The sequence below is a fragment of the Myotis nattereri genome, assembly GCF_964212035.1.
Source record: "Myotis nattereri genome assembly, chromosome: 2".
NCBI classification, from domain to species: Eukaryota; Metazoa; Chordata; class Mammalia; order Chiroptera; family Vespertilionidae; genus Myotis; species Myotis nattereri.
The window spans coordinates 2,716,271-2,743,504 of NC_138076.1; the positions used below are offsets into that span (position 1 = coordinate 2,716,271).

The window sequence follows — 27,234 nt, forward strand, 5'->3', positions numbered from 1 at the left end:
CGACACTCTATCCACTGAGCCAAACTGGTTAGGGCAATGCTTGCATATATATATATATATATATATATATATATATATATATATATAATTTTATTTTTTTCTTTATTGATTAAGATATTACATATGTGTCCTTAATCCCCCATTGCTCCCCCACAGCCCCACTCATGCCCTCACCCCCCTGGTGTCTGTGTCTATTGGTTAGGCTATATGCATGCATATAAGTCCTTTGGTTGATCTCTCCCCCTTATCCCCACTCTCCCCTACCTTCCCTCTGAGGTTTGATGGTCTGATTGACGCTTCTCTGTCTCTGAATATGTTTTTGTTCAACAGTTTATGGTGTTCATTATATTTCACAAATGAGTGAGATCATGTGATATTTATCTTTCTCTGAGTGGCTTATTTCACTTAGCATAATCCCCTCCAGTTCCATCCATGCTGTTGCAAATGGTAAGAATTCCTTCATTTTTACCACAGTGTAGTATTCCATTGTGTAGATGTACCAAGTTTTTTAATCCTCATCTGCTGATAGGCACTTAGGTTGTTTCCAAATCTTAGCTATGGTAAATTGTACTGCTATGAACATAGGGGTGTATATATCCTTTCTAATTGGTGTTTCTAGTTCCTTGGAATATATTCCTAAAAGTGGGATCACTGGGTCAAATGGAGTTCCATTTTGAGGGTTTTTTTATTAGTCAGAGATAAAATAATGCAAGTAGAATAAGAGTCTTAGGTTTGATAAGTACTTATTAATTATTTTTATGTAAAACAAACAATATTAAAAGCACTAAATCAATTCCTATATAAGTGATTCTTATCCACTCATTAAAGTAGAAATAGAAGATTTTTCTTCCCAAAACCATGGTAACCATTGCTTTGATCCCTTTATCTATGCTAGGAATTAAAATCATGTGACTTGCCTTTTTTAAAATATATTTTTATTGATTTCAGAGAGGAAGGGAGAGGAAGAGAGAGATAGAAACATCAATGATGAGAAGGAATCATTGATAGGCTGCCTCCTGCACATCGGACCAAGCCCGCAACCCAGGCATGTGCCCTTGACTGGAATCGAACTTGGGACCCTTCAGTCTGCATGCCGACACTCGGTCCACCGAGCCAAACCGGCTAGGGCTCGCCTTTGAAAATTCAGTAATTTAGACTTCTAATTCGGATTTGTCTTATCCAGTTTTAACAAATCATCTCATGATGCTTTCCACTGACGTTCTTCACCAGTTTTTAAATGACTTCACGGGTTTTTACTCACTGTTTGTAGCTGAAATGTGCTGACTCTCAATCGCTCACTGTCGGCAATTACTAAATAAACCTAACATCACACTGTACCCTTGTGACTCCGAACCAACGCTTGGGACCAGGTGTGCTCGCTCAGTGCAAGTTCACACCAAAGAAGGTCAAGAACCAGGGGCTGCCCTCTGTGCAGTGGGCACACAGGCCACAGGGAGGCTAACAGGGAGCTCCTGAACCAGGCCCTGCCCCGTGCCAGGCACTGAGGCCGTCGGGTAGCTCCCCTTGCTTCTGAGCATCACTGTGACCCTACAAAGTAGAGCTGCCCACGAAGAAGCTGACACTCGGAGAATTCAAATCACAAAAATTGCATAACCAACATGTAGAAGTCCTTATATTCAAACAACAAAAAATACAGAATTGAACATATAGAGAAAAGTGAAGCAAATATAAAACCCTACATTCCTTAATATGGTTGGATATTAGAAGTGTTCATGCATTTACATAATTAAGCAACTGGAAACTATCTGGTCTTCGAAAATCATCTAAATATTCTGCAAAATAATAGACTAATATGTTAATATAATCATTGAAATCAGGTTAAAATACTAACATTTCATTCTTTGAATAAATAATAAATAGGTGAGTCAAAGAAATAAATTTTAAAATGGTTCAAATAACTCTCTTTTGTTTTTTATCCTCAACCCGGGATATTTTTTTTTCTACTGATTTTTAGAGAGAGTAGAAGGGAAGGAGGGGGAGAGAGAGACTGATTGGTTGTCTCCCGCACTCACCTTGACTGGGCCAGGATCAAACCTGCAATTCAGCCTGGAAGGAGTGCCTCAGTGGTTAAGCGTTGACCTAGGAACCAGGAGGTCATGTCTGATGACCAGGAGGGCACCCGCCCGGGTTGCAGGCTCAATCCCCAGTAGGAGGCGTGCAGGAGGCAGCCAAGCCATGGTTCTCATCATTGATGTTTCTATCTCTCTCTCCCTCTCCCTTTCTTCATGAAATCAATAACAAATATTTTGTTTGGAACTTGCAACCCAGGTACATGCCCTTGACCAGAAATCAAACTGGAGACCCTTCAGTTTGCCAGGGAATTTGAATATGCTTGTCCAGAAGAAATCACATCGGAGACAGAAGAATTCATCAAAATTAAACTTTAGGATATGACATGACTAAAAAATAGATTGATTCCTGATGTGCTAATGATGAAAATTCTTGTCATAAATTTAACATCAATTTCTGTATCTTTAGTATTCTTACACTGGTTAAAAATATTCATGTAAAACCAAATTTTTGCAGTATTTTATTTAGCACTCTCCAGCACGCTGTTGTATATTATTTAAATGAGGAATTTATTTCAATGTCTTGAGTTGAGAATGAAAGTATCTTTGCTCTTTAATAATATCTTAGAATGCTGGCCAAAATTTACCCTTAACTCTTCACACCTATAAGAAGAACCTAGACATTTCTGGTGAATGAAAATATATTTTTCCCAATATCTGAAAATAGCGATAAATTAACCCTATTTTCAATAGCAGCCCCACAGGAAAAGCCTTGCAATTCAAAACTTATATTTATACAACACAAAATCCATATAGAAAGTTAGAGACCACAATTCTCTCTTCCCGATATGAGCAGCCTTACAGTGAGATGATCAGTAACAGGCTGGCAAGTAAAGTATTTTATCAAATTGAATATCTGTGTGATGTACTGACATTAATACCAAAATAAAAGTAGGAATATGGGGTTCTTCTTAAGAGGTGATTTTTGATCATGGAAGGGTGGGGAAATGCCGGGAGCCGGTCCATGCTTGCTGTTTCAAGGGACCTGGCATATATGGCATACTGTTCTTAATATGTTTGCTCACCTTCTTGGCACTATGTGTTTTAACCAAGGTCTCTGAAAAAAGGTTGTTTCCCCAGGTAGGGATTTTCCCCTGAAGTTAGGGAGGGAATAAAACCTCTTAACTAAGTGCCAGGCGGGTAATTAATCACTTCAACTACGAACAATCATGCTTAAGCTACATAATCTTTACTCCCTGGAATGGAGATAAAAACGCCCTAACCTTTGAAATAGAGATTGATAGGATTGGAATCAACTGGTATAAATACAGAACTAAGAAGACAGAACGAGAGAGACAGAAATTGGCACAGAACCTACACAGAACGTTCTCTAGAGACAGAAGAACTTCGCTGGAGAGAACATGGCAAAAGATCCTGGACAGAAACTGGCCTCAGAACCTAGAGACAGAACCTAGCAAGAGAACATGGCAAAAGATCCTGGACTGAACCTGACTACAGAAAGAGGCAAGAGAACCTGACTAGAAAACCTGGTGACTGAACCTGGCTGGAGAACCTAGCGAGGGAACATGGCTACAGAACCTGGCTGGAGAACCTAGCAAGAGAACATGGACACAGAACCTGGCTGGAGAACCTAGCAAAGGAACATGGCTACAGAACCTGGCTGGAGAACCTGGAGAACCTAGCAAGAGAACATGGACACAGAACCTGGATGGAGATCCTAACCAGAACTTCGCTGGAGATCCAGACCAGAACTTGGCCGGAGATCCTGGCTAGAGATCCTGGCTAGGCTGCTGATCAACTGAACGCTGTCTCCGTGTCATTCCTTCTTCGCCGACTCCGTCAACACCTTTGGGGACCCCTGGACCTGCTGGGGCTGGACCCCGGCATCTGGCGCCCGAACAGGGACCTCTAGGTAAGCGCCACGCACTCAGGACGGATAGGACTCCACCGTAGGAAGAGGGTGGATAGTCTTTGCCCCACAATCGGGATGGATCGGACTCCACCATAGGAAGAGGGTGGATAGTCTTCGCCGACTCCGTCCACACCTTTGGGAACCCCTGGAACAGGATTCCCATAGGTAAGCCCCCCCCATTGAGAACCCCCACATTCGGGATGGATAGGACTCCACCAGGGTACTTCAGACCCCCCTATAGAGGATAAGTAGGGTAAGAAGGTGGATAGTACAGAACTTAGATTGAGAAGATGTGCCATACTGAGTCCAAAGAAAGAAGACACTGTATTGATTCTTAGATTGAGAAGATGTGCCATACTGAGTCCAAAGAAAGAAGACTCTGTATTGATCTTTAGATTAAGAAGATGTGCCATACTGAGTCTAAAGAAATAAGACTCTGTATTGATCTTTTAACACATATGCTTGCTAGCAGAGGAATTAAGGTTACTCCCAGTCAGACAGAACTTTTTATACAAGAAGTATGTCCATGCTTTTCTGAGGAAGGAAAGGTAAATCTAAAGGCATGGGAGGAGGTTGGCCCAAGGAGCCTTATCCTTAACCCCACTGCAGCCTTTCCACCCCGGGAAAGTGCAGGATTGGCAAGCTCTCCCTGGGGTGATAGATCAGGACTCAGGTAATAGCGGAAAGCGCCAATCCTACTCTTAAAATGGATACAAGAGAGCATTTCGGGTTTTTCTTTTTAATGCCTGCTTTTAAATAATAAAAAAGGGGGAATTTGCCGGGAGCCGGTCCATGCTTGCTGTTTCAAGGGACCTGGCATATATGGCATACTGTTCTTAATATGTTTGCTCACCTTCTTGGCACTATGTGTTTTAACCAAGGTCTCTGAAAAAAGGTTGTTTCCCCAGGTAGGGATTTTCCCCTGAAGTTAGGGAGGGAATAAAACCTCTTAACTAAGTGCCAGGTGGGTAATTAATCACTTTAACTACGAACAATCATGCTTAAGCTACATAATCTTTACTCCCTGGAATGGAGATAAAAACGCCCTAACCTTTGAAATAGAGATTGATAGGATTGGAATCAACTGGTATAAATACAGAACTAAGAAGACAGAACGAGAGAGACAGAAATTGGCACAGAACCTACACAGAACGTTCTCTAGAGACAGAAGAACTTCGCTGGAGAGAACATGGCAAAAGATCCTGGACAGAAACTGGCCTCAGAACCTAGAGACAGAACCTAGCAAGAGAACATGGCAAAAGATCCTGGACTGAACCTGACTACAGAAAGAGGCAAGAGAACCTGACTAGAAAACCTGGTGACTGAACCTGGCTGGAGAACCTAGCGAGGGAACATGGCTACAGAACCTGGCTGGAGAACCTAGCAAGAGAACATGGACACAGAACCTGGCTGGAGAACCTAGCAAAGGAACATGGCTACAGAACCTGGCTGGAGAACCTGGAGAACCTAGCAAGAGAACATGGACACAGAACCTGGATGGAGATCCTAACCAGAACTTCGCTGGAGATCCAGACCAGAACTTGGCCGGAGATCCTGGCTAGAGATCCTGGCTAGGCTGCTGATCAACTGAACGCTGTCTCCGTGTCATTCCTTCTTCGCCGACTCCGTCAACACCTTTGGGGACCCCTGGACCTGCTGGGGCTGGACCCCGGCAGGGAAATGTGAGCCTGAACTTTTCTGCAGCGTTTGTGAGTTCCTGCACACACCAGTCCAACCCTCCGCCTTCCCGAGCACACTACCTAACCTCCCTCTCCCGACTCTAGGCCTCTCCCTCACTGCTGCCCCAGCTTCAGAAGTCTTTAATCCAAATTCTATGACCACATAAAAATAAGATCATTATGCTAAGTGAAATAAGCCAGTCAGAGAAAGACAAATACCACATGATGTCACTGATATGTGGAATCTAATGAACAAAATAAGCTGATGAACAAAATAGGACCAGCGGCATGGATGCATGGGACAGACTGACAGATGTCAGAGAAAAGGGGAGCGGGGAGGACTGAAAGAGATGAACTAAAGAACATATATTCATACAGGCATAACCCATGGACACAAGATAATAGGGGGGTGACGACTGGAGGGGGGCTGGGAGAAGGGGCAAAGGGGCGAAAAGGAGGGACATCTGTAATAGTGTCAAAAGTAAAAAAAGAGAGACTGTGGTGGAGGTTGCCATGTGTGTACACACCTGCTTCATTTTCTCCAGAGCAGAAATTGAGACAAGGATTTCAGACTTCCTTGAACTTAAGCGGAGACCTCAAGACTGAATGTGGCCACGGTAATATGGATATAAGGACATTTGCCAACTCAGGGCTGAACAGAAACGTCTCCCATTGATCCTCCTGTTCTCCCTTCCCTCATTTACCATGTGGGAAGTTCAGAGGCCTTCAGGGGACGGTAGCACTGCTGGATAAAAGGGGCCGTCCCCTCCCCACTAGCCTCGGCACACCCTGGCCACACTCACACTGATTATCACCTACGGGAGAAATTAATCCTATTGTGTGAGCCACTGAGAGGTGGGTACTGATTGTTACAGCCGTCTATCCTGAGTAAGTGAACAATTTTCAATCAAAGACCCTAATGTCGCATTCAGCTGCTCTCAGTCTTCACTGCATATTGGACTCAAGTACCGAGCTCTTTAAAAATGCCAGTAGGTGGGCCAATAATCACTATTTTTAAGAGCTATTTAAGGGATTCTGAGCCATACTAAGGTTGAGAACCACTGCCAACAGTGGAGCTAAATTGGCATTCAATCATGGTAAAGGTGGTGTCTTAATCCAGTGTTTTTTCTATTTCATCATGGTCCATGTGAAACCTAAAACTATCAATTGAAGGCAAAATACACATTGAAAATCTGGAACCCTTGTAGCAAAAAAAATCCCCCAAAGTATTTTGCAATGGCTTCCAGTGAATTCATCCTTCAATTTCAGGCAAATGTTAGCCTTCCCTGAGTTAAAATAAATATTCATTTGGCCAGAACCCAGTGTTTGAAAAAAATTTAGTTTCCACCAAGGAACAACTGCCACAATCATGTAAAAATGAACATTAGTTTCATGGTGTAAGTTTACAAACATAGCTACCTCAATGCTATTTCGATTCCATGAACTAATGGTTGGGTTTTCAACAGTCGCCGATCTATACTGCTGAATATTTAATCACAAGACTGCCTAAGAGATTATTTACACATAACTTTTCCAGATGCTGCGGGATAAGCAAAAATTATCACATCGACTGAGATGACAAATTTATCGCTTTCTTTTCACTCTTTGCACTTATAATTCTTTTTCTTTTCTAATTACACTGGTTAGGACATCTACTAGTAAGATGGTGCTGAGTGTTAACACTGAGAGTAAGCAACCTCTTCCCGATGCTACTTTATTGGGAATGCTTTTAGTGTTTCACTGCTAAATATAATATCACATGTAGGTTTCTGTCCAATATCCCAGATCAGTTTATATTCTATTTCTAATTTGCGTGTAACATTTACCATAACTTAATATTAAAAATTAATATTCTCTTCTGAAAGGATCATATGATCTTTCTCCTTTAAACCTTAAAAATAAAATTTCAGATCCTTAATCATCCTTCCATTCCAATTAATGCCATCTATAATAATAAAAGCGCAATATGCTAATTAGACCAGAAGTCCTTCCGGATGAAGCCAGGCTGCGAGGGAAGCCCGGGTCCCGGGTGCCAGAGAGAAGCTGGTGCCCGCAGCCTGGATAAGGACGGCCTACTCATGCATGAATTTCATGTATTGGGCCTCTAGTTTGTACAAAATTACTTTTAAAACGCTTTTAGATGAGCTCCTTTAGTCTTTGATGCTTCTACCTAAATTATTTAAAATGTACTTTATTTAATAATAAGAAATAATAAGAAAGGAGCTCATCTAAAAGCGTTTTAAAAGTAATTATGTACAAACTAGAGGCCCAATACATGAAATTCATGCATGAGTAGGCCGTCCTTATCCAGGCTGCGGGACCAGCTTCCCTCTGGCACCCGGGACCCGGGCTTCCTTCTCAGCCTGGCTTCATCCGGAAGGACTTCCGGTCTAATTAGCATATTGCACTTTTATTATTATAGATGTACTTTATTAAACTTTCTTATTGTTTCTAATCTCCCTCTTACCATATTTTTCATCTTCAATGCTGCTAGAATGATCTTTTTTTAAAATATATTTTTATTGATTTCAGAGAGGAAGGGAGAGGGAGAGAGAGAGATAGAAACATCAATGATGAGAGAGAATCATTGATCTGCTCTTCCTACATGCCCCCTACTAGGGATTGAGCCTGCAACCAGAACATGTGTCCTGACCAGGAATCGACCTGTGATGTCCTGGTTCATGGGTTGATGCTCAACCACTTAGCCACACCAGCTGGCTAAAATTATCTTAATAAAATAAGAATCTTATGTCCCTTCTGAATTGCCAACAGTGCTCCCCATGCTTAACTACACCAGAGGCCAACTGTCAACCAAGACCCCTGACTGCCTCTTGCTTACCTGTTCAGGTCTTTTCATCAATGCTATGTCCCCAGTCTCTGCACCCCAGTCAACTGAGCCCCTTACCATTCCTTAAACACCTCATGACTCTTCACTTTGATCCTTTATTCATACGACTTGGAAGGCCTTTACTCTGATCCATGAGTCACTCGAACCATGTTCAAGCTTTCTGGTTCAGCCCTAAACTGCTTCTAGGAATCCTTTCCTGACATTTTAGGAGGAATTTTAACTACTAACTTCTGCCCATAGATACCACACAAACTTCCACTGCAGCATCGGCTACACCATGTAACTCCTACTGTTTTATCACCAAGTCAAAACCATACCTTATCTACCTTTGGATTGGCAAGACCATGCACTAAGCACACTGACCAGCAAATCGCAAGTCTGACATTTGCCTGAGGAGTGGACTCTGCAGATAGGCTTTACAAGTCTGATGTTTAAGTCCATCCCTAAACACCCGTTGAGAGTTGTCTTGCTCTTAATTGCATTTTATCCCTAATACTATTTCCTATCCATAAAGGTCATAGTTAGTCCGTTTATTCCTAAGAAAACACATGGTATCCCGTGCATTGGCTTTGGAGATAAAGCACTAATTTGAGAGAAGTTTGTCTTATACTCACAAATCTAGAGTTTCCTGTGTGATAAACTTAAAAAGAAATTAAGACTAAAAGCTCAGTTAAGACAAACTTACTTTCATAATTAATTTGTGTGTGTGCACATGTGTGTATATATATGCATGTGTGCTCATGTTTTGAATACTATCTCTTGGTCCCACACTTTGTTAAACTATTTAAAACGCACCCCCTTATTTATTCATGTCAACAAAAGTAGGTAGTACATATTATTAAGTAACAAATAAAATAACAGGGAGATTAGGTCACTTTTTCAAAGCAGTGAATCTAAGAATTGAAAACAGAGTTTTTAAATTAAAAAATTCAATAAAAGTGCCATGAGTTTGCCAGGGAAAGCTGATTTGTTCAGGTTGCTTACAAATTAATGAACTAGAGAACATAAAATGCTGACCAAGTTAATATATAAAGTAAAATACTGTAACCATTTTTTCACCATTAACCTGTCTGGGAGAAGTCTAAACTTCACAATTCTGTCTCCAAAAGATTCTTTATGTAGGGAGAAAACTTGTGACTTGTAGGAAGAAAAAACATATTTTATATAGCAGTAGAATTTAATACAAAAAAAATAGACTGCCTTCCCAAATCTTCCTTTCTCTAGAAAAATAAAATAACTATAGCTCCTCTCAAGACAATATCATTGACTACCAAATGCCCTGGGTCTTTGTTCAAAACAGAACTTAAGTATTTGTCACGTTGTGTTTATAGCAGCTTCACTGCACCTCTCCTTGTTACCTGGTAACTTGTTAGCTTTGTAACCTAAGCAATGGCACCCAACAAGATGGCAAATAATCATTTTTAAATTAAAAGATTAAGTCCATTGAAAGTCTAATTATAAAAACTGGAAGAAAAAAAAGGAGTGCAAATAATTTCTAGCTTAGTTCAGAAATGAACATTAGAAATGGTGCTTAACTCCATGAAGCTGCTCTTCAATGAAAGAACGTATTCGTTTTCCCTAGGAGATCAAACTCTCGTGTGGTTATATATTCACAGAATAGAGAGACTCGACTGAGACGCATAGATGACAGCGAGCAGGACAGGCAGCTCAGCCTCGGGCAGCTCAGCCTCGGGCAGCGGCCTGCAGCCAGGCAGCATCCACTGCAGTCACTGGGAAGGCGGTGGCGCCTGCAGTCCTGAGCTTTACTTCTGAGGATGCTGTGATCAGAACGGAAAGCTGACCTAAAAGCTGTCATAGTTGTAAAGACGCATGAAAAAGCTTTGGCAAGTGTTAATGAGAAGAGGACAACAACAACCAACAGAGCAGCCCGAGTCCTTGAACTTTCAGGACAGTAAAGAGCAGCAAAGCCAGCTTAGCAAAGCCAAGAGCCTAACAGCCAAAGATGCCAGCCAGTGGACTGTGAGGGGCAGGCTTCGTGCTCCCATTTGTTGTCCATCAACAATCAAAGACTAGATGCTTTTCATACTAAACAGCCAATAAATAAACAAGGAGCCACAGCCTCTGGGATGGAAGAAGAAAGCCAGTGACAAAGAAAACAGAAGGCCGCAGCTTGGGGTGAGCACACAGCAGCCTGGCCTGAATGGTGAATGGTTTCAGTGTGCTTGTACTGGGTGGCTCCTTCCTCCCCTTCATCGGAATACCCACTTGGACTGGCTGGTTTGCTAAAAGAGAAGAAGATAGTTTTTGTTCTCGTTATCTCTCCCACTTCCTGCCTTTCAACCACATCTGTCATTGAAATCAGCTGACTTCCCTATCGCTCTCTATCTGAAGTGCTACAACTAACTGTACGATCCTGCAATACAACCATTTTCTCAATCCTTGTATCAAGCCTCTCTCCCATCTATGCTGCAATAATCCTGACTCTTTGGGACAAAAGGCCAAGGAGTCAAGGATATTTGCAAAGAGTGGTTGTCACTACAGGCCATGACTGAATAGGAAAAACATGTTGACCAAGTCAGGATAGGTTAAAGTAGAAAGCAAGCAAGTGGGACAATGAGAGGTTTAGAGTTGGTAACAGAGTGAAGGAACTAACGGATATGATGCTGTGACTAGCAGAACCCAATTTGCTCATCACCAGGCACTATCCACATTTTGTTCTGATTGGAACTCCTTGGTGCCCATGTAATACGATGTGAATCATGCCCTCTGGGGTCCTGCCATGTTATTGGTTGTGTGAGTATGAGTGGTTTTAATTCACACATTCAGTGGAAAAGGGGAAGGGAATTAAAAAGTACCAAAATAATGACATATTCAGAAAATCTCACTTAATGACAAAAATCTAGGGGTGAGTTACCAAAGCCCAGGTGAGGTAGAGGAGTCGAGGCGGAAATAACTACTGTTGAAAGGGTTGCCCACATGGGCTGACAATGTTCGCAATATCTTTGGGGATACATAAGAGAACAACAGAGTTGACAACATGTTCTATAGACAAAAGAGAGTGAGCAGGAAGTGAGTCCCTTGCAGAGGCCAAGTAGAAAGCTGAATCCACAAGGAGGCTAAACATCAAAAAGGCATATTTAGATTAGGATGGTACTGATGCCCATTCTGGAAGTCATCGGGAGTGGGGCGGGGGGGGGGGGGGGTGTTGGGGGCGGGGGAGAGGAAGCACTGCAGATGGTCCCTGAGTGTGCGCATACCACCTCCGTGACTGGTCCGATTCTTCTGGGGCTACGCCCACACTACAACCACCCACTGCCTGACAGTCACACCTGATCCCGCCTGCCTTCAAGGCTCTCATTCAGAAAACCTCCCTTAATGACTGTGGCCTCCACTGATCTCTTCCATTCCGGACCAATGGTTTTAGCAATCACTTCACTTCATCTAGAACTCCATTATCAAATCTCATAAAGTTCTCAGATAGTTTTCTGTATGTGAATATTATATCTCCAATTAATACCCCTTTGCAGCAGATTTAGAAGCAGGGTGGACATGTGATCGACCCTTAAGAAATACTTTTTCAGTCAAATCAATATTAAAATCAGTTTTTAATATACGTTTTTATTTTCTTAAATATTTTCAACTTTATTGAGGTGTAACTGACAAATAAAATTTAAAGTGACATGATTATGTATATGTATACTAGAGGCTAGGTGCACAAAATTCATGTACAGGTAGGGTCCCTAGGCCTGGCTGGCAATCAGGGCTGATCGGGGCCTTCCTTCATTCTGCACCGCCCCCTGGTGGTCAGTGCATGTCATAGCAAGCGATTGAACTCGCATTATCCCGGTTGAACTCCCGAGGGGATACTTTGCATATTAGCCTTTCATATATATATGTATATATATATGCATATATACATATATATATATACTATAAAATGATACAATTAAGTTAATTAACACATCCATCATCTCACATAGTTACCTTTTTATTTTTTTATGATGAGTATGCTTAAGATCTACACTCCTAAACAACAAAACAAAGAGGTAGCCAACCAGATGAGAGATATTTTCAAACAGTAGTTCTAACAAAGATTTAATTTCTAATATACATAAAGAATTCATAAAACTCAATACCAAACAAACAATCCAACCAAAAAGTGGGCAGAGGACCTAAAAATATGCCTCTCCCGCCCTGACCGGTTTGGCTCAGTGGATTGAGCATCAGCCTGTGGACTGAAGGGTCCCGGGTTCGATTCCAGTCAAGGGCATGTACCCTGGTTGTGGGCACATCCCCAGTAGGAGGTGTGCAGGAGGCAGCTGATTGATGATGTTTCTAACTCTCTATCCCTCTCCCTTCCTCTCTGTAAAAAATCAATAAAAATATATTTTAAAAAATACACCTCTCCCAAGAAGATATACCAACAGCCAATAGATATATGAAAATCACTGTCAATTAGGGAAATGCAAATCAAAACTATAAAGAGCTACCACCTCACACCTGTTGGAGTGGCCATTATCAACAAGACAAGTAACAACAAGTGTTAGAGAGGCTGTGGAGAAAAGGGAACCCTCATTCACTGCTGGTGGGGATGTAGACTGGTACAACCACTATGGAAAGCAGTCTATGATTCCTCTAAAATTAGAGCTACCATACCACCCAGCAATCCCTCTCCTGGGTATGTACCCAAATAACTCGAAATCACGTATTTGCAAAGATATATGCACCCCTATATTCCCTGCAGCATTATTCATGGTGGCTGAGACATGGACACAACCAAAGTGTCCTGTGATAAAGGACTGGATACAGAAGATGTGGTCCATATCATAACGGAATGCTACTCAGCCATAAGGAAGGAGGGAATACTGCCATTTGCAACAACATGGATGGATCCTGAGAGCATTATGCTAAATGAAATAAGTCAGTCAGAGAAAGCTCAGACCATATGATTTCACTCATTTGTGGGATATAACCCTGAAACTCATGAACACAAACAGCAGTGAGGTGGTTGCCAGAGGGAAGGGGGTGGGGAGAGAAGAGGGTCCTAATGTGTGGTGACAGGAGAAGTTTTGACTTTGGATGGTGGGTAATCTTATAACCTAGAAACCCACACCTGAAACCTATATGATCATGTTGACCAATGATCATATTAAAACCAATTTAATTTTTAAAAATATCTGGCTATTTTAAAAATAGCAACCATACATCACAGAGAGCTCATTTACCATGAGAGTGTGGGGCACCACAGATACAATGATGCTTGTAATCTGATGCAACGAAATACATGTGTTTTCATCCGTCTTTTTAAAAATCGTTTTACCTCTTGTGAGATGAGTATCCGTTTGCATTTCTGTTTATTTAAACCAGGATGCATTTATCCTGTTATGTAAAAGGAAGTCCATTAAGATAATTGCTGTGAGATGAATGAAAGTAATTAATCACACTCATTTTTCTAGTGGTCTCCACTTCATCTCTACCAAGAAACCAATTACTTACAAATGGTGCACTTACATGAATAGCTGCTCTGGCTTTTTTCTCTCTGGGGGCTTGGCACTGTGGATGCACTTTCTCATACTCACAGGGACTGGCAAGCCAACCTGCATTCCTCTTGGTAAATCTCTCCTCAGAAGGAGAAGCATGTGAACACAGTGACAATAATGGCTAACCTGACCCACTGTCTCCTCTCTCCAGTACATCCTGGTCGTGAATGTTTGCCCTTTTTGTACTGTTTAATAAGAGAACCTGAAACGGGAATGCAGAAAACTCCCTTAGTATCCAACGCCCATTGCCGGCGCTTAGCAGACTTATTAAGTGCTCATAAAGCACTTAAAGCGGTGCATGGCACAGAGCAAGTACCGCAAAAGTACCTGTGAAATAGACAAAGGAGAAGTACCTGGCGGTTCCCTGGTGCTTACCCCACGCTTTGGAGAACACGGAGCTGGTCAAATCACGGGGATTTTTCCCGCAGGAAATAAACGGAGCTCATGAAGGCTCAAATGGAGGTCTGCATTTCCACGGACCTCCGGTAAGAGAAGGCGGGCCACGGGGTAATAACAAGCATGAGCAAATGGTTGGAGGTAAGAAGAAGTGAGCCAATGAAATTGCTTGTGGGTGTGTCCGGTGTTTGGTTTGGTTTGGGGTTGGGTCTAACAGGCATGAGAGGACAGCAGGAAATGCAGTTGGAGAAGGCAAATGGCATGACCACAGGTGGGTTCTGATCACCCAGGGGGCGGTGTGGGGGGAGCCACCACTGAGGCCCAGGTGGGAGGGTGAGGGGCCCAGCAAAAGCAGCTGCACCCAGTAGGATCAAACCATGCAGACGCAGAGGAGAAGTGAGGCTATGGCATGAGGTCGGCAGGCCAGGGACACCAGAGCCATCAAGAAAAACAAAGAGGACGGGAGGGCAGTGACGCAGGGAGAGAGCCAGTTAGGTCTGGGAGGGAAGAATTCACTTTTGAACACACGAACGCAGCTCGGGGCAACATTCCGTACAGCTGGGAGCTGGATTAGAAATGGAAGGCAACAAAGTAGGGATACAGGAAAGAGCTAACAGCCATCAGGGGTCCTCAGAGAGGCATTCTGGGACAGGGTGCAGAGAGGCATTCTGGGACAGCTGCTCCTGAGAGCAGCCCCAGGCGTCCTGCCTGATGCGGGTGGACTGACTGCATGTTCACATGACCAGCTCCCCCTCGCCAACCCCAACCTCTGAGCCTGAGGTCCAGGACGTTGTAGTTAACATATCTTCTAAGTTATTGCAATTAGACATTAAAATGAGGGTTTCTAGAACAAGAAGTTTTATAGAAATAACAAGAGATGTTTATTTTGCTATTATATACTCTTTGTCTTATACATTGTGGAGTAGATAGTGACTATTTTGACAAGTTATCTTTGCTTTTAAAAATATATTATTATTGATTTCAGAGAGGAAGGGAGAGGGAGAGAGAGAGAGAGAGAGAGAGAGAAAGAGAGAGAGAGAGAGAGAGAGAGAGAGGGAGAGAAACATCAATGATGAGAGAGAATCACTGATTGGCTGCCTCCTGCACGCCCCACACTGGGAATCAAGCCTGCAACCTGGGCATCTGCCCTGACAGGGAATTGAACCCTGACCTCCTGGTTCATAGGTCGATGGTCAACCGCTGAGCCATGCCGACTGGGCTTGACAAGTTATCTTAACAAAATGAAGAAGCTGTTTTAACTGCATGTCAAGTGACCTTCAGACTCCTCAGGCATTATTCAGTGATGTTGGTTATGTGTCAGCCCTTATTTCTTGTGGAGACATAGCTTTGTTTGCTGAATCCAGAGTAGTGTGCATGGAGCATACAGCTTCACAGTACCCTAATTTCTTCATCTCTTGTCAAACAGTTGAAAATAGAATGACCTCAAACCAATGAAGTTGAAATTGTCAGAATCTAATTCTTTTTAAGGCCTCTAAGTTTCTAGGTTGAAACTAATTCTGCCCTTGAGTTTAAACCCATCTCATTTATCCCAATTTTTCTTTGTTTTTCAGTTGTCTAGGAGAAAGACCTATATTTTTGTAATGGTAAGTGACCGCTCTGACCCTTTCCAGTTAAAAATAATAAAATGAGATTTACATTTAAAGGTTTGTTAGGTTGAAACCTTACATATTTAATTTAGAAACATACCTTGCAAAACAAGTACAGTTAAGTCTAGACTTACTTTCAGTTGATACAATACCAATTCAAATTATGTATTTTGTGCAGGTAGCACACAATTGAAAAATAAAGCCAGCTTCTAAACAGTTCACTACAAAGCATTTAGGTTTTTGTAACAAAGGGATAGTGAATAAAGGATTTATACCAATTGACCTGTATTATAATTTATGATACAAACTCAATTATACTAGTAAGTAAAATAATCAGTAATTTGAAATAGCCTTAGAAACATCAATTTAAATTAAAGTAAGAAAGATTAGCTGATGGTATTTGACATAGTCTTGAGTAGTGTTTCCCCAGCATTCTACTAACACATTTCCACCCAGGCATCAATGTGCACACTCCAATGTTTTGCGTGACATTTTAGTGTGACTATCTAGGTTTCTCCAGATTTCTAATGAAAGGTTCAGTCTTTTATCATATGTTTCAGAAAATGTATATCAAGTTTTCAGTTGTAAACCCGATGATGTCTATTTGGGAAGCAGGCATACCAGACATGTCTTGTAGGACAAGCATGTCAAACTCACAGCCCACGGGCCGCATGTGGCCCACAACGAATATTTTTGCCCAGCCAATATAATGGTATAGAAGAAATGTTTTAATAAAAATTTGTAACTTAATTGTTACAATACCCTATTATACATAATTATTAATAACAAACTACAACGTTCGCTAATGACTGATTAATCACGTTGCATTCGTTTCCCTTACGCGCCTTAAGTGCAGGTGCACCATTTCTCCCCATTAATACCAGCAGCAAATATTTTAGCAGTCGATGGCCACGTCATTAGTCTTGGACTGACTTGTTTGGTGTGAGCAACAGGAAATGTTGCACTTTTGGAGAACAAGAAAAATAGGTTTATTTGTGTTACACTTATTAATTTGTGCAGTTATTCCGTGTCTGGTAAGTTAATGTTCAAGAAAACATAATGATTTTTCTTAAAATGTTTTATTATTTTATGTTAATGATTACTCATTTATTTCAGCCCTTTGTATTCAGCATGTCTCTATCGAAATAAACCTATGTTTCTATGAAAATTGAAGCTTTTGTTTTTTTGCACCTCACATAAACTTAAACCTTGTTTATTTGACCCGTGTTAGCCTTTGAGGTTGACATGCTGGTTGTAAGGATAAGATCCATTTGTTGGCTACCTCAAATCTTTCTCTTTGAACAAGTATGCAACTCCCCACTTCAAGAGAGGGGTCTCAGGCCCTTGTCTTTGAATCTGACTGCTTGGAATGATTTTTATGACCATTAATCATCGAAGTAGAAGTGATATCCTGGGACTTAAGATGTCTAGAGCAGGAGAATCCTTGCAGCTTCTCCTTGGGTTTCTTGCAACACTTGTTCTAGGAATGTTCTCAGCCACCACCCTGTGAAAGGCCCAGGCCCCTTAGAGATGGCTCCAACTGGACTTCCAGCCAATAGCCAGCATCAACTGCAGGCAAGATGCGGGAGTTATCTTCAACAACCAGCCCAAACAAGTCTTCAGGTGGCAGAGTAACCAGTAGACACTGGACGGCAAAGGCACAACACACCTCAAGTGAGAACTGCTCAACAGTCAGCCCACTGAACCATGAAAGACAATAGAAACGGATGTTCTAATTCACTAGTTTTGGGGATAGTTGTTACACAGTAAAGGCAACCAGAACATTAGTTTTATCTTTCTCTGTTCAAGTTCAGATTATCAGACTTTTATAATTTTCTAGTGAATGACCCTAGAAATGACCCTTAAAAATTTTACCTAGTAGTCTAACATCATTAAAATGTTCTTGATTTGCTTCATGGAAATAGCTCAACCTTATCTGCTTTACATGCTTTTTCCTCTAATTGTTAATGAATCAAGATCTGAGCTACATAAATTTACAGAATCTTGCCCAACCCCCTCATCAAACAGAAAAGGAAACAGGATCCCTAAGATTAACAGGATCCGCCCAAAGACATAAGGGATGATCATCTACTCCTGCTTCAAATCTTGGCTCTTTGTACTTTGTTCATATCTGTCACTTGGGGGTCAAATTTTCCTGGAAAATGTATGAGTTCAAGATAATACCATGTCTCATTATTATTTCCCTAAATTAGCAAACAATTTTACAGATCCTTAACTAAATTAATTTTTACTAAGGTTGAATGACAGCAAAATATTTCTGCCTGACTTTCTTCTCTTGTCAAGTTTATGGACTCCTAGAATGTTAAAGATGTCACATTTAGTCATATTATGTGGTTGATTCTCCTCTTCCTATAGTGTTTATCTTTTCTCTCCCTACCCCTCAACCAGCGCCCCCCACTCATGCTTTCAAACAGGCAATTCATTATATGGATTAACCTCCCACCTCCCACTTAAGGTTTGTAACTCTCAAATCTTATTTTCCTTCTTGTTCTTATGCTCTGATTAAATTCTCATTATGTATTTCTAACCCACTAAACATTTGTGTTTAGATATCTAGCCATCTCCTCTTAATTAACATTTTAAAAATAAAATGGATTTTCAGCCCAAGGCATCGAGAAAATAAACCATCTGTTTTTTCCTTTAAATATTCTACAAAGGGACAGACTATTTCTCAAATTTCAAAGTTTCAAATTTCCAGAGACTCTCTCTTGTTCATGCTCCTCTGTCGATTGCCTGGTTTTATAGTTCTTTTATAAGAACTATCTTTCCTCCATCTTGTTCTCTCTATTTCCATGATTACCACCATTCCACTATGACTGGCCTTGCCATAGATCATATTATCCAGATGACTACCACACCTGGCTCTCCCCTCTCCAGTTTATCCTTTGTCTTCAAGACACTGCTCAGCTTATCTTCCTTAAACACTCATTCCATTACAATTATTCCCTACTCCTAAACCCCCCATGACTCCCTATTCCCTAGCTTGTAAATTCTAGCTGCTTGTTTTTAAAAGCTCTTCAGAATCAAGTCCCACCCAGTCAACCCAGTTCCATGGCCAACTGCTCCTCAAATTCACTTCCTTCCTGCTTTGAGGAGGGGCCCACGATTCTATCCGGACCACCTCTTCTCTTCCCAAGTCCTTCACATCCCTCCAAACCGGGTTCAATACTGTTCCCTTCATGAAACTTTTCCTAGTAATATCTGTGAAGCTAAATAATGGTCAACATTATTTTTTAAAAATATATTTTTATTGATTTCAGAGAGGAAAGGAGAGGGAGAGAGAGATAGAAACATCAATGATGAGAGGGAATCATTGACTGGCTGCCTCCTACACGTCCCCCATTGCGATGGAGCCCACAACCCATATAACCAGACTTGGAACTGAACTGTGACCTCCTGGTTCATAGGTCGATGCTCAGACCCTGAGCCACGCTGGCCGGGAATCATTATTTAGATATCTAGCCATCTCCTCTTAATTAACATTTTTAATAATGATCTCTAGACCTATTGCACTAGGGCCCGAGATTCCACAATCAGAGAGCTGGCAGGTGAAATGGAATCTCGCAGCTAAATGTAAGCACTCCCAGCAAAGAACCAGTCCTGCCTCTTGAGTGTAGAGTATTGCAGATACCCTCTCTGGAGAGCACAGTTTTGGGGCAGGGGGACCCTGTTGCAGTCTTAGGTAAGCGGAGGAAAGAAACAAAAGTAAAACAGAGAAGCATGGGATGCCAACATCTCAACTTGCCTACTTTGCAAATAACTTTCCTTTTGAGAATTAGCCTTGTGCATTGTGGATATGAGTATCAATTATTCAGAATACCTGATGGATCAACTCCTCTCACTCTTCCGCAAGGCCAGAGTGGGGATGTCTTCTTCTGAGTCAAACAGGAACTGAGGCTGGATTCACCCCAGAGCACCACCGTCCAGTCTTCAAACGATGAATTTCAGTTGCCGGGACACCAGAAAAGCTGGAGTCAGCCTGCTGGCACAGCTGGCCATTTACCTACCCTGTTTCCCCTCCTTATCTTAGCGATTTGTTCTCTGATGCTGAGCCTTCATCCTCTACTACCACCGAATGCAAGAAGTTCTAAGTAATAAAGTTCTGTGTTTTTCACAAGTAAATTTAACAAGGAGGACAAAGATGATGTTAGGTGATCCACTGCTTTCTCTAGTTTCTGGACACATTTCCTTCCTTCTTTCTTTCCTTCCTTCCTTCCTTCCTTCCTTCCTTCCTTCCTTCCTTCCTTCCTTCTGCCATCGGCCCATCTGCCTGCCGGCTCTTCCTGCTGCTGGGCTGTGCGCCTGGGCCACTGTCTGAGCCCCAGTTTCAGGCTCTCCCTCTCCCGTGCATTCCTGTTCTTCCCCCACCTCCCTCACCTCCAGGTTCTCACTTGCTTCCCTGACCCACTCTCACCTCCCAGCCAGCTGACACCAGCAGCAGTTTTTAGTGACCTTAACTATAATGGACAGCATGACCTCCCCTCCTGGCAGGAGAAGGAACTGGTGGTATGTAGGCATCGGTCAGATTACAGATAGGAAAGAAAACTTAACAGTTCAAAACCAAGCCCTGGATTATCACAAGAGCTCAGGCGTTCACTCCACCTCTTCCCACAATAACACCTTCCAGGAACCTGGGCTCATGGGAAACTTATCCAAGGCCATTGAAGTAAAATCCAGACCCACTGTTTTACTATAGTTTGGGAATGCAAGCTAGAGAAATAATTAACTCCAAAACTGAGTGCCTTCACTTTGGGCAGAGAATCCACACAAGCTTGAGGCTACAAGGTAAGAAAAATGCCATTCTTTCCAAACATTTTATGTTGGATCCAAAAATCATCTTAATGCACTTAATAGAGTAAATAAATAGATTACACTCTATCTATCACTTTGGCTTTCCATTTGGAGAGCTTTTTCCTAGAGTGGTATACTACCCAGAGCTTATAAGCCCATATACAAGGAAAGGGAGGAAGGAAGGAAGGAAGGAAGGAAGGAAGGAAGGAAGGAAGGAAGGAGGGAAGGAAGGAAGGAGGGAAGGAAGGAAGGAAGGAAGGAAGGAAAGAGGAGGGGAGGAAGGGAGGGAGAGAGGGAGGGAAGGAAGGGAGGGAGGGAGGAGCAAAGGAAGGAATGGAGGGAGGGAGGGAGGGAGGGAGGGAGGGAGGGAGGGAGGAAGGAAGGAAGGAAGGAAGGAAGGAAGGAAGGAAGGAAGGAAGGAAGGAAGCCTGAAGTACATTCCCACACTTGGGGAAGTGTGCTATCATATCTTTAACTTGAAAACACTCCAGTTTCAGAAACTTTTAAAGACAGGCGGTTCTGGAGACGATTCCCAACACTGTGTTCTTCAAAGGCCCTAAACATGGGTCTTTCTAAGGGTCTCCCAGGTCAGGCAAGAGGAGGCTGTGACAGGTGCCACAGTGAGCGCAGAGGCCACAGCCCGCAGCGGTCTCTCCCTTCCAAGCTGGCCCACGTCTGGAACCGCGGGGCTGGCGGTCCGCGCACCCTCTGACTCCCGCCTGCGGGGACTCAGGGGTCCCGCCCAGGCTCATCGGTGTCGGGGCCTCCGTCCTCAGGGAGGAACCCTCTCCACAAAGGACAGGGAGGGGCGGGCCGGGCTGGGCGGCGGGGGAAGAAACCGGTGAACCGCGCAAAGTACAAGGCAGGCGCGGCCTGGGGAAGGCTCGGCTCAGGCGGAAAGCGACTGGACGTCCCAACCCACCAGGCAGGTCCCGGAGGTCGCTCTCCTCTCCCGCGCCTCCCCTCCCTCCCGGGGACCCCCTCCCCGGCCTCTGGGACTTTCACACCAGCCCCCCTCCTGCCCCCTCTCCCCACATGCCCGGTGGCTCCCAGCGCCGCACGAAGTCCCGGGAGCAGCGGGCTCTCCAGAAACTCAGCAGCGCGCCCTGCGACCTGCGGGGCCGGAGCAGGTCGGGTCCGGGAGAGCGCGATCGCCTTTGGACGCAGCTCCGAGCCTCTGTGCACACGCAGCCCCTGCGGACGGGGCTGGCAGCGTCCCCTCTCCCCGCCCCAGGCGCCCTCGGAACGGAACCCCGACCCTGGCAGCGGTGGGGAGTTCCCACTCCCGTCCCGGCTCAGCTGGCTCCCGCCCGTGCACACGCAGGGGCCGATGCCGCGATCCGCCCTCTACCCCCCACGGGCCTGAGCACCGGACGCCCCCGGTCCTCTCCGCCCGCTCCCAGGACAAGTTCAGCCACAGAACGGGCGGGAGGGGTGCCAGCCGCCTCCTAACTGCATGCGCTCTCCTTCCCTCCCGCCCCTCGGAGCCGCCGGGCTGCCGCGCCCAGCACTCACCCATGGCGAGTCCCACCGTCCTGCCCGGAGCGCAAGCCCCCAGCCGCGGGCAAGTTCTCCAAGTGGCTCTCAGGCTCCGGCACAGCCAGTGGGAGTGACAGCCTGGCCCCTCCCAGCAGCGCAGTCCGGGTTCCTGCACGCCCCCCCCCCCCACCTGCCTCCTCCGCTGCGGGTCCCCCTTCTCCTTCCCTGCCCTCCTCATCCAGGCCCCCTCCGCGCCCCTTTCACTCCCAGGGGAGCCTCGTGCAAAGGCCTCCCCCTTAAAGACTAAAGACCTTAAAAACACTACACACACACACACACACACACACACACTCAGCTAAGAAGGACCTGGTGGCCAGAAAACAATCCTTAGTGGAGACCAGGGGAAGGTACTCCAGGACAGACTGGTCTACTATGTAGATTTCACATTCCCTGTAATCTTAAGTGCACCATTTTCTCCGTAATAACCATGATAAGAATATTAATAAAGACAAGAGGAAGAGAAAATTCTCCCGTTATTTTACACGATGCCTCTCTCCGTTCTTCTATGTGAAATCTATTTCTCTGTAGCCTGGCCAGGCTGTGAAGTCCTAAAAGACACACACACACACACACACACACACACACACACACACGCCATAATATGCAGCAGCCACTTGGAGAACAGGTGACTCAAGGCAAGAGCCATTGGTGGCCCCATGGGACACTGGGCTCTTCAGTGGAGTAATGGCTTGTGACCCACTGCGACTCAGTTTCCTAATCTGTAAAGGGAAGGATCTAGAAAAAGTAATCTCGAAGGTCCCTCCGAGCTAAAAATAATTATATAATTCTTCAGGTTACTGGCCTAGTTCTTTCCAGATTCACGCTGGAGAGGTTATTTCAGTAAGTTGGTCCCTAAAGTATCTTCCGCTTCTTTTTCATGCCCAGCGCACCCTAAACAGTTCACCAATCTGTGCCAGGAGCGAGTGGCGGAACTAAGTGGACGTGATTGCTAACCTAGAGGCACATGGCCATGTAATGGAGAAGACGTGATGTGAAAGATAATTAAGAATATGATGGGCAGCCCTGGCTGGTTTACCTCAGTGGATAGAGAGCGTCAGCCTGTGGACAGAAGGGTCCCAGGTTTGATCCTGGTCAAGGGCACGTACCTCAGTTGCAGGCTCCTCCCCAGCCTGGGCCCTGGTCAGGGCATGTGCAGGAGGCAACCAATCAATGTGTTTCTCTCACATCGATGCTTCTCTGTCTTTCCCTCCCTCTTCCACTCTCTCTAAAAATCGATGGAAAAATAACCTTGGGTGAGGATTAAAAAATAGAAAGACAATGTTGGGCAGAAAGTGATGACTAAATGCAGTGCATATAATTAAAGGGACACAAAAGCATTTACGAGGCTCTTTCTCCGGTAATGGAAGAGGTGTGCTCCTGGAAGGGATGTTGTGAATGCATCTCACTTCAGTGGGAATAGGAAGTTATTCTTTTGGGAGGGGAACAGGAGGAGTGCCCCATTCAGACATGCATCCCCTTTCTGGAAATCGTTGAGCATAAACTGTGGCTGCAGCAAAGCATCACACTGACACGCGGGTTCCTAGGGACAGATGACGAATGTTTGGAGATGAATGTATGAGCACAGCTTTCGGGTCACCACAGACAACTCACCATCGATTTCCTAAGGATCTATTTCAAGAGGTGCAATTCTAAAAATTACACGATTCTGCAATATGAGATAATGACAATAACAAAGTCAGTGCAACTTACTGTCAGCTATTGTTTTAAGGGCTTTATATGATAATTCTCACAATAAACTTATAAGGGAGAAACTGTTATTCCCACTTTATAACTGTGGAAACTGAGCCACTAAGAAATAATGCACTCGCTCGAATCGCATAGGTGATAAACAGGAAGGTGAGACTCCCGCCCAGGCAGAGTGCTCCAGAGCATGATCTGTGTGTTCTCACGTACTCGGGGAAGAGGTGGTATTACCAGCATTGACTATAATTCATAAATATTTAAGACACCCCCAGTAACTTGTAAGAATTTTGGAATACACTAAAGATATAACTGATGATATACTGCCATCTAATAATCAATACCATGATGCCATCCCTCTTGTGGCTGGTTATACTGGTTATAAGGGAATATATCACAGTTCTGATGTGTAAGTAATCTATCTCTGTGTAAGCTGTATGTTGGTTTGTTTGTCCCTCCCCCCTCCCCCCCCCCCGCCCCCGGCCCACGTGGTTCAGGAAGAGCAGCCACACACACATGAAAGAGAAGAGACAAGAGATAATTTTGAAATACTGGGGGGCCAGGCGGGCAAGTCCAACTCAAGGGGAAGGACTTCCACTGGTGGTCAGACCTCACCAACCTTTTATTGGTTTGGGATACACCCATAGCCCTTAGGCAGGCAATTTCCATTAACAGGTAGACTAGCCCATCAGCAAGGATTTACATAATAATAAATGGGGAAGTTGCTTCAGCTACCATTGTCTGGACTAACAGTGGGTGCACAGCCCTGACCTTTGCCAGGCTTCAAGGGTCACCAGCCTTGGGGGGGGGGGGGGTTTCCTTGTCCACACCTCTCTGCTAGTGAAGACAATCGGTGGCTTCCCACATCTCTCACAGTGACCATATAAATGGCCATCAATAGCTTGGATCTGCGGTATAGAGAAGCCATTATCTCACGTGAAATTTAATAAATCATATCATTTTATATGGGATTTAATAAACATGGCAATTAATTCATAATCTCAATTAATATATATTCATAATGCTAGTGCTCTTGTATTTCTGCTTTCTCATCCTGTCACTTCATTGCCGATCAAGTCCTAAGATTCTGCCTTCAAACCATCCCCCCACCCATCCCTCATTGCCTGCCCCACCTGTGCTACGAGGAGGGACTGAGGCATGGAAAGGTTACCTTAGGGTCGGGGATCCTGGCAGAGAAAAATTGCTAGATTGTCTTAGAAAAACAATGTATTATGATTCAACCCAGCCAGGTGTGACTCCGTTTACCTCCCCATTCGTACTTGTAAACTTTGTGTGAACCCTGCCAGTGCCAGGAAATGCTTTGTAGTGTTGCAGATAAATGGCTTTGCTGTACCCTCCGTTGGCACTACAAGCTGTGAGGCTCCCAGAGTGGGAGGGACGCAGCTGTAGTCAGCTGGCCAGCTTAATAAAGGCTCCTAAATTTAAATTCTGAGTCGATGGTCTATCTCGCTGATTGAACCCATAACAACCTCGTGACCCACTCTGCACAAGTCCCGTGGGGAAATTACTAACAATTCCTTTTTTAGACTACGGAGGTTCTTACCAGCCATGGAACTCAAAATTGAGGCTTTCACTAAATTCTGAGGTCAGTGGGAAAGTTTCATTACAGATTCTATTGAAAACTAAAAAGGTTTGATCTAGGTAGAGTGACCGTAGGTCATTGGTTGAGCATTCTCTCTTAGTCAGATGTCATTCCAACATCACCAATGATTTGACTCATTGAGGGAGAAAGCAGAATGAAAAGAAAACCAACAGTTGGAAAATGGGTGACAAAAGCATTTAATAATTATAGGTAAAGGGGGTCTACAAATAGGAGCACAAGAGAATGTTCTTAGGCTAAGAAAGATCCCAGAGAAAGTTCTGGAAGGACATTTCAAGAAGGAGGCATGGATTAGTTCAGCCGGATTAGATACCACAGACAGAGCCAATATGATGAGGACTGAAAAGATTCCTTTGGATTTGGCAATTATGAGATCACTGGTGAACTATGAGTGTTGCTTTGAAACCTAGGGAGTTGAACGCTCTCCACGTGAGCCTGAAACTAGCCACTGGACCTACCAAGGGCAGGGGAAGACCTAAGAAATAGACCAATCATGACAGGGAAGTGGTGGTTATAATAAGCAAGGATATTTACCTATGATGTTTGTCTTGGGCGCTACAACACAAGTAGACTTCCACAGCTACCCACCACATATGACAACACATTGCTCTCTCGAGGCTGTGTCCTTGAAGTGGTTCCTAGCACAGTGGGTTAGAGATACATTCGCAGGACAGGAAAAGGGATGAGGAGCCTCTAATTGTCCAGGTCCAGCTCACAGGTCAACTGGCAGTCACGTCCTCGGCATGACCTCCTCCAACAATCAGTGAAGAGTATTGTCAAAGGTGAGGAGCAGAGAAATTCAAAGGAAGGAGCAATGAGGAAGTGGGCGGTGATAGGAAAACAATGTAGACAATCTACTCATAGCTCATCAGGGAAAGTAGATAGGGAGGTAGCTAGAAGGTGTTAGGGTCAAGGGAAGTTTACTTTGTGAACTATAAAAGAAGCAAAACCATGTTTACAAGATCAGTGAATAGGGAGATAATGATCTTAGTACGTCCCAGAATACTGGAGAAGGAAGAGATACGATCTGGAACACTGGAGGAGGAACCAGCGAGGGGGAAGAGGAAAAATTCCAGTCCTCTGAGGTAGGGAAGGAGGTTGGGAAAAGAGTTCATTCAAGATTTCATTTAACTATGGAGTTTGGGGACAGAGGTGGACCATCTAGTGGCTTGATCATCTTAATACTCTTTGGCACTAGGAAGGAAATGAGCTGGGAATGAGTAAATTCAGACTACATTCCACTTAAAGGGGGAGATGAAGTTTGTAAAGGTGCTATGATGTTAGGACAGGGAGCTGACCATGGTATATAAAATAAATATCAAGTAGCATTGAGGTCCCCACCAAAATTAAACATAAACTTAGAAAGAAACCTACCTATATTTGTGAGATTATTTTAGGATTTTTTGTGTGAGATGCACTGTAGATTTTGCATATAAAATAAGCTCACTCAACAATATGCCATTCTGTGTGCCCCCAAGGGCATGGGGAAAGTTAAGAAACTTCACTTTCTATCTACTGTGAAATGTGGTCCAATTACCCGAAGTAAATGAGATGTCATTTTTTCCAC

General features: G+C 43.8%; 1 protein-coding gene across 1 annotated transcript in view; it reads right to left on the reverse strand.

Moving 5' to 3' along the window:
• The window catches only part of GPM6A (glycoprotein M6A), a 191,162-nt gene extending 168,695 nt beyond the window's left edge, over nucleotides 1–22,467 (reverse strand). The window contains exon 1 of the mRNA XM_081085092.1: nucleotides 22,322–22,467. Coding sequence (XP_080941218.1) covers nucleotides 22,322–22,325 — 4 coding nt within the window. The 5' untranslated portion in view covers nucleotides 22,326–22,467. The remainder of the gene's footprint in view (nucleotides 1–22,321) is intronic.
• Between the last annotated feature and the right edge of the window lie 4,767 nt (nucleotides 22,468–27,234).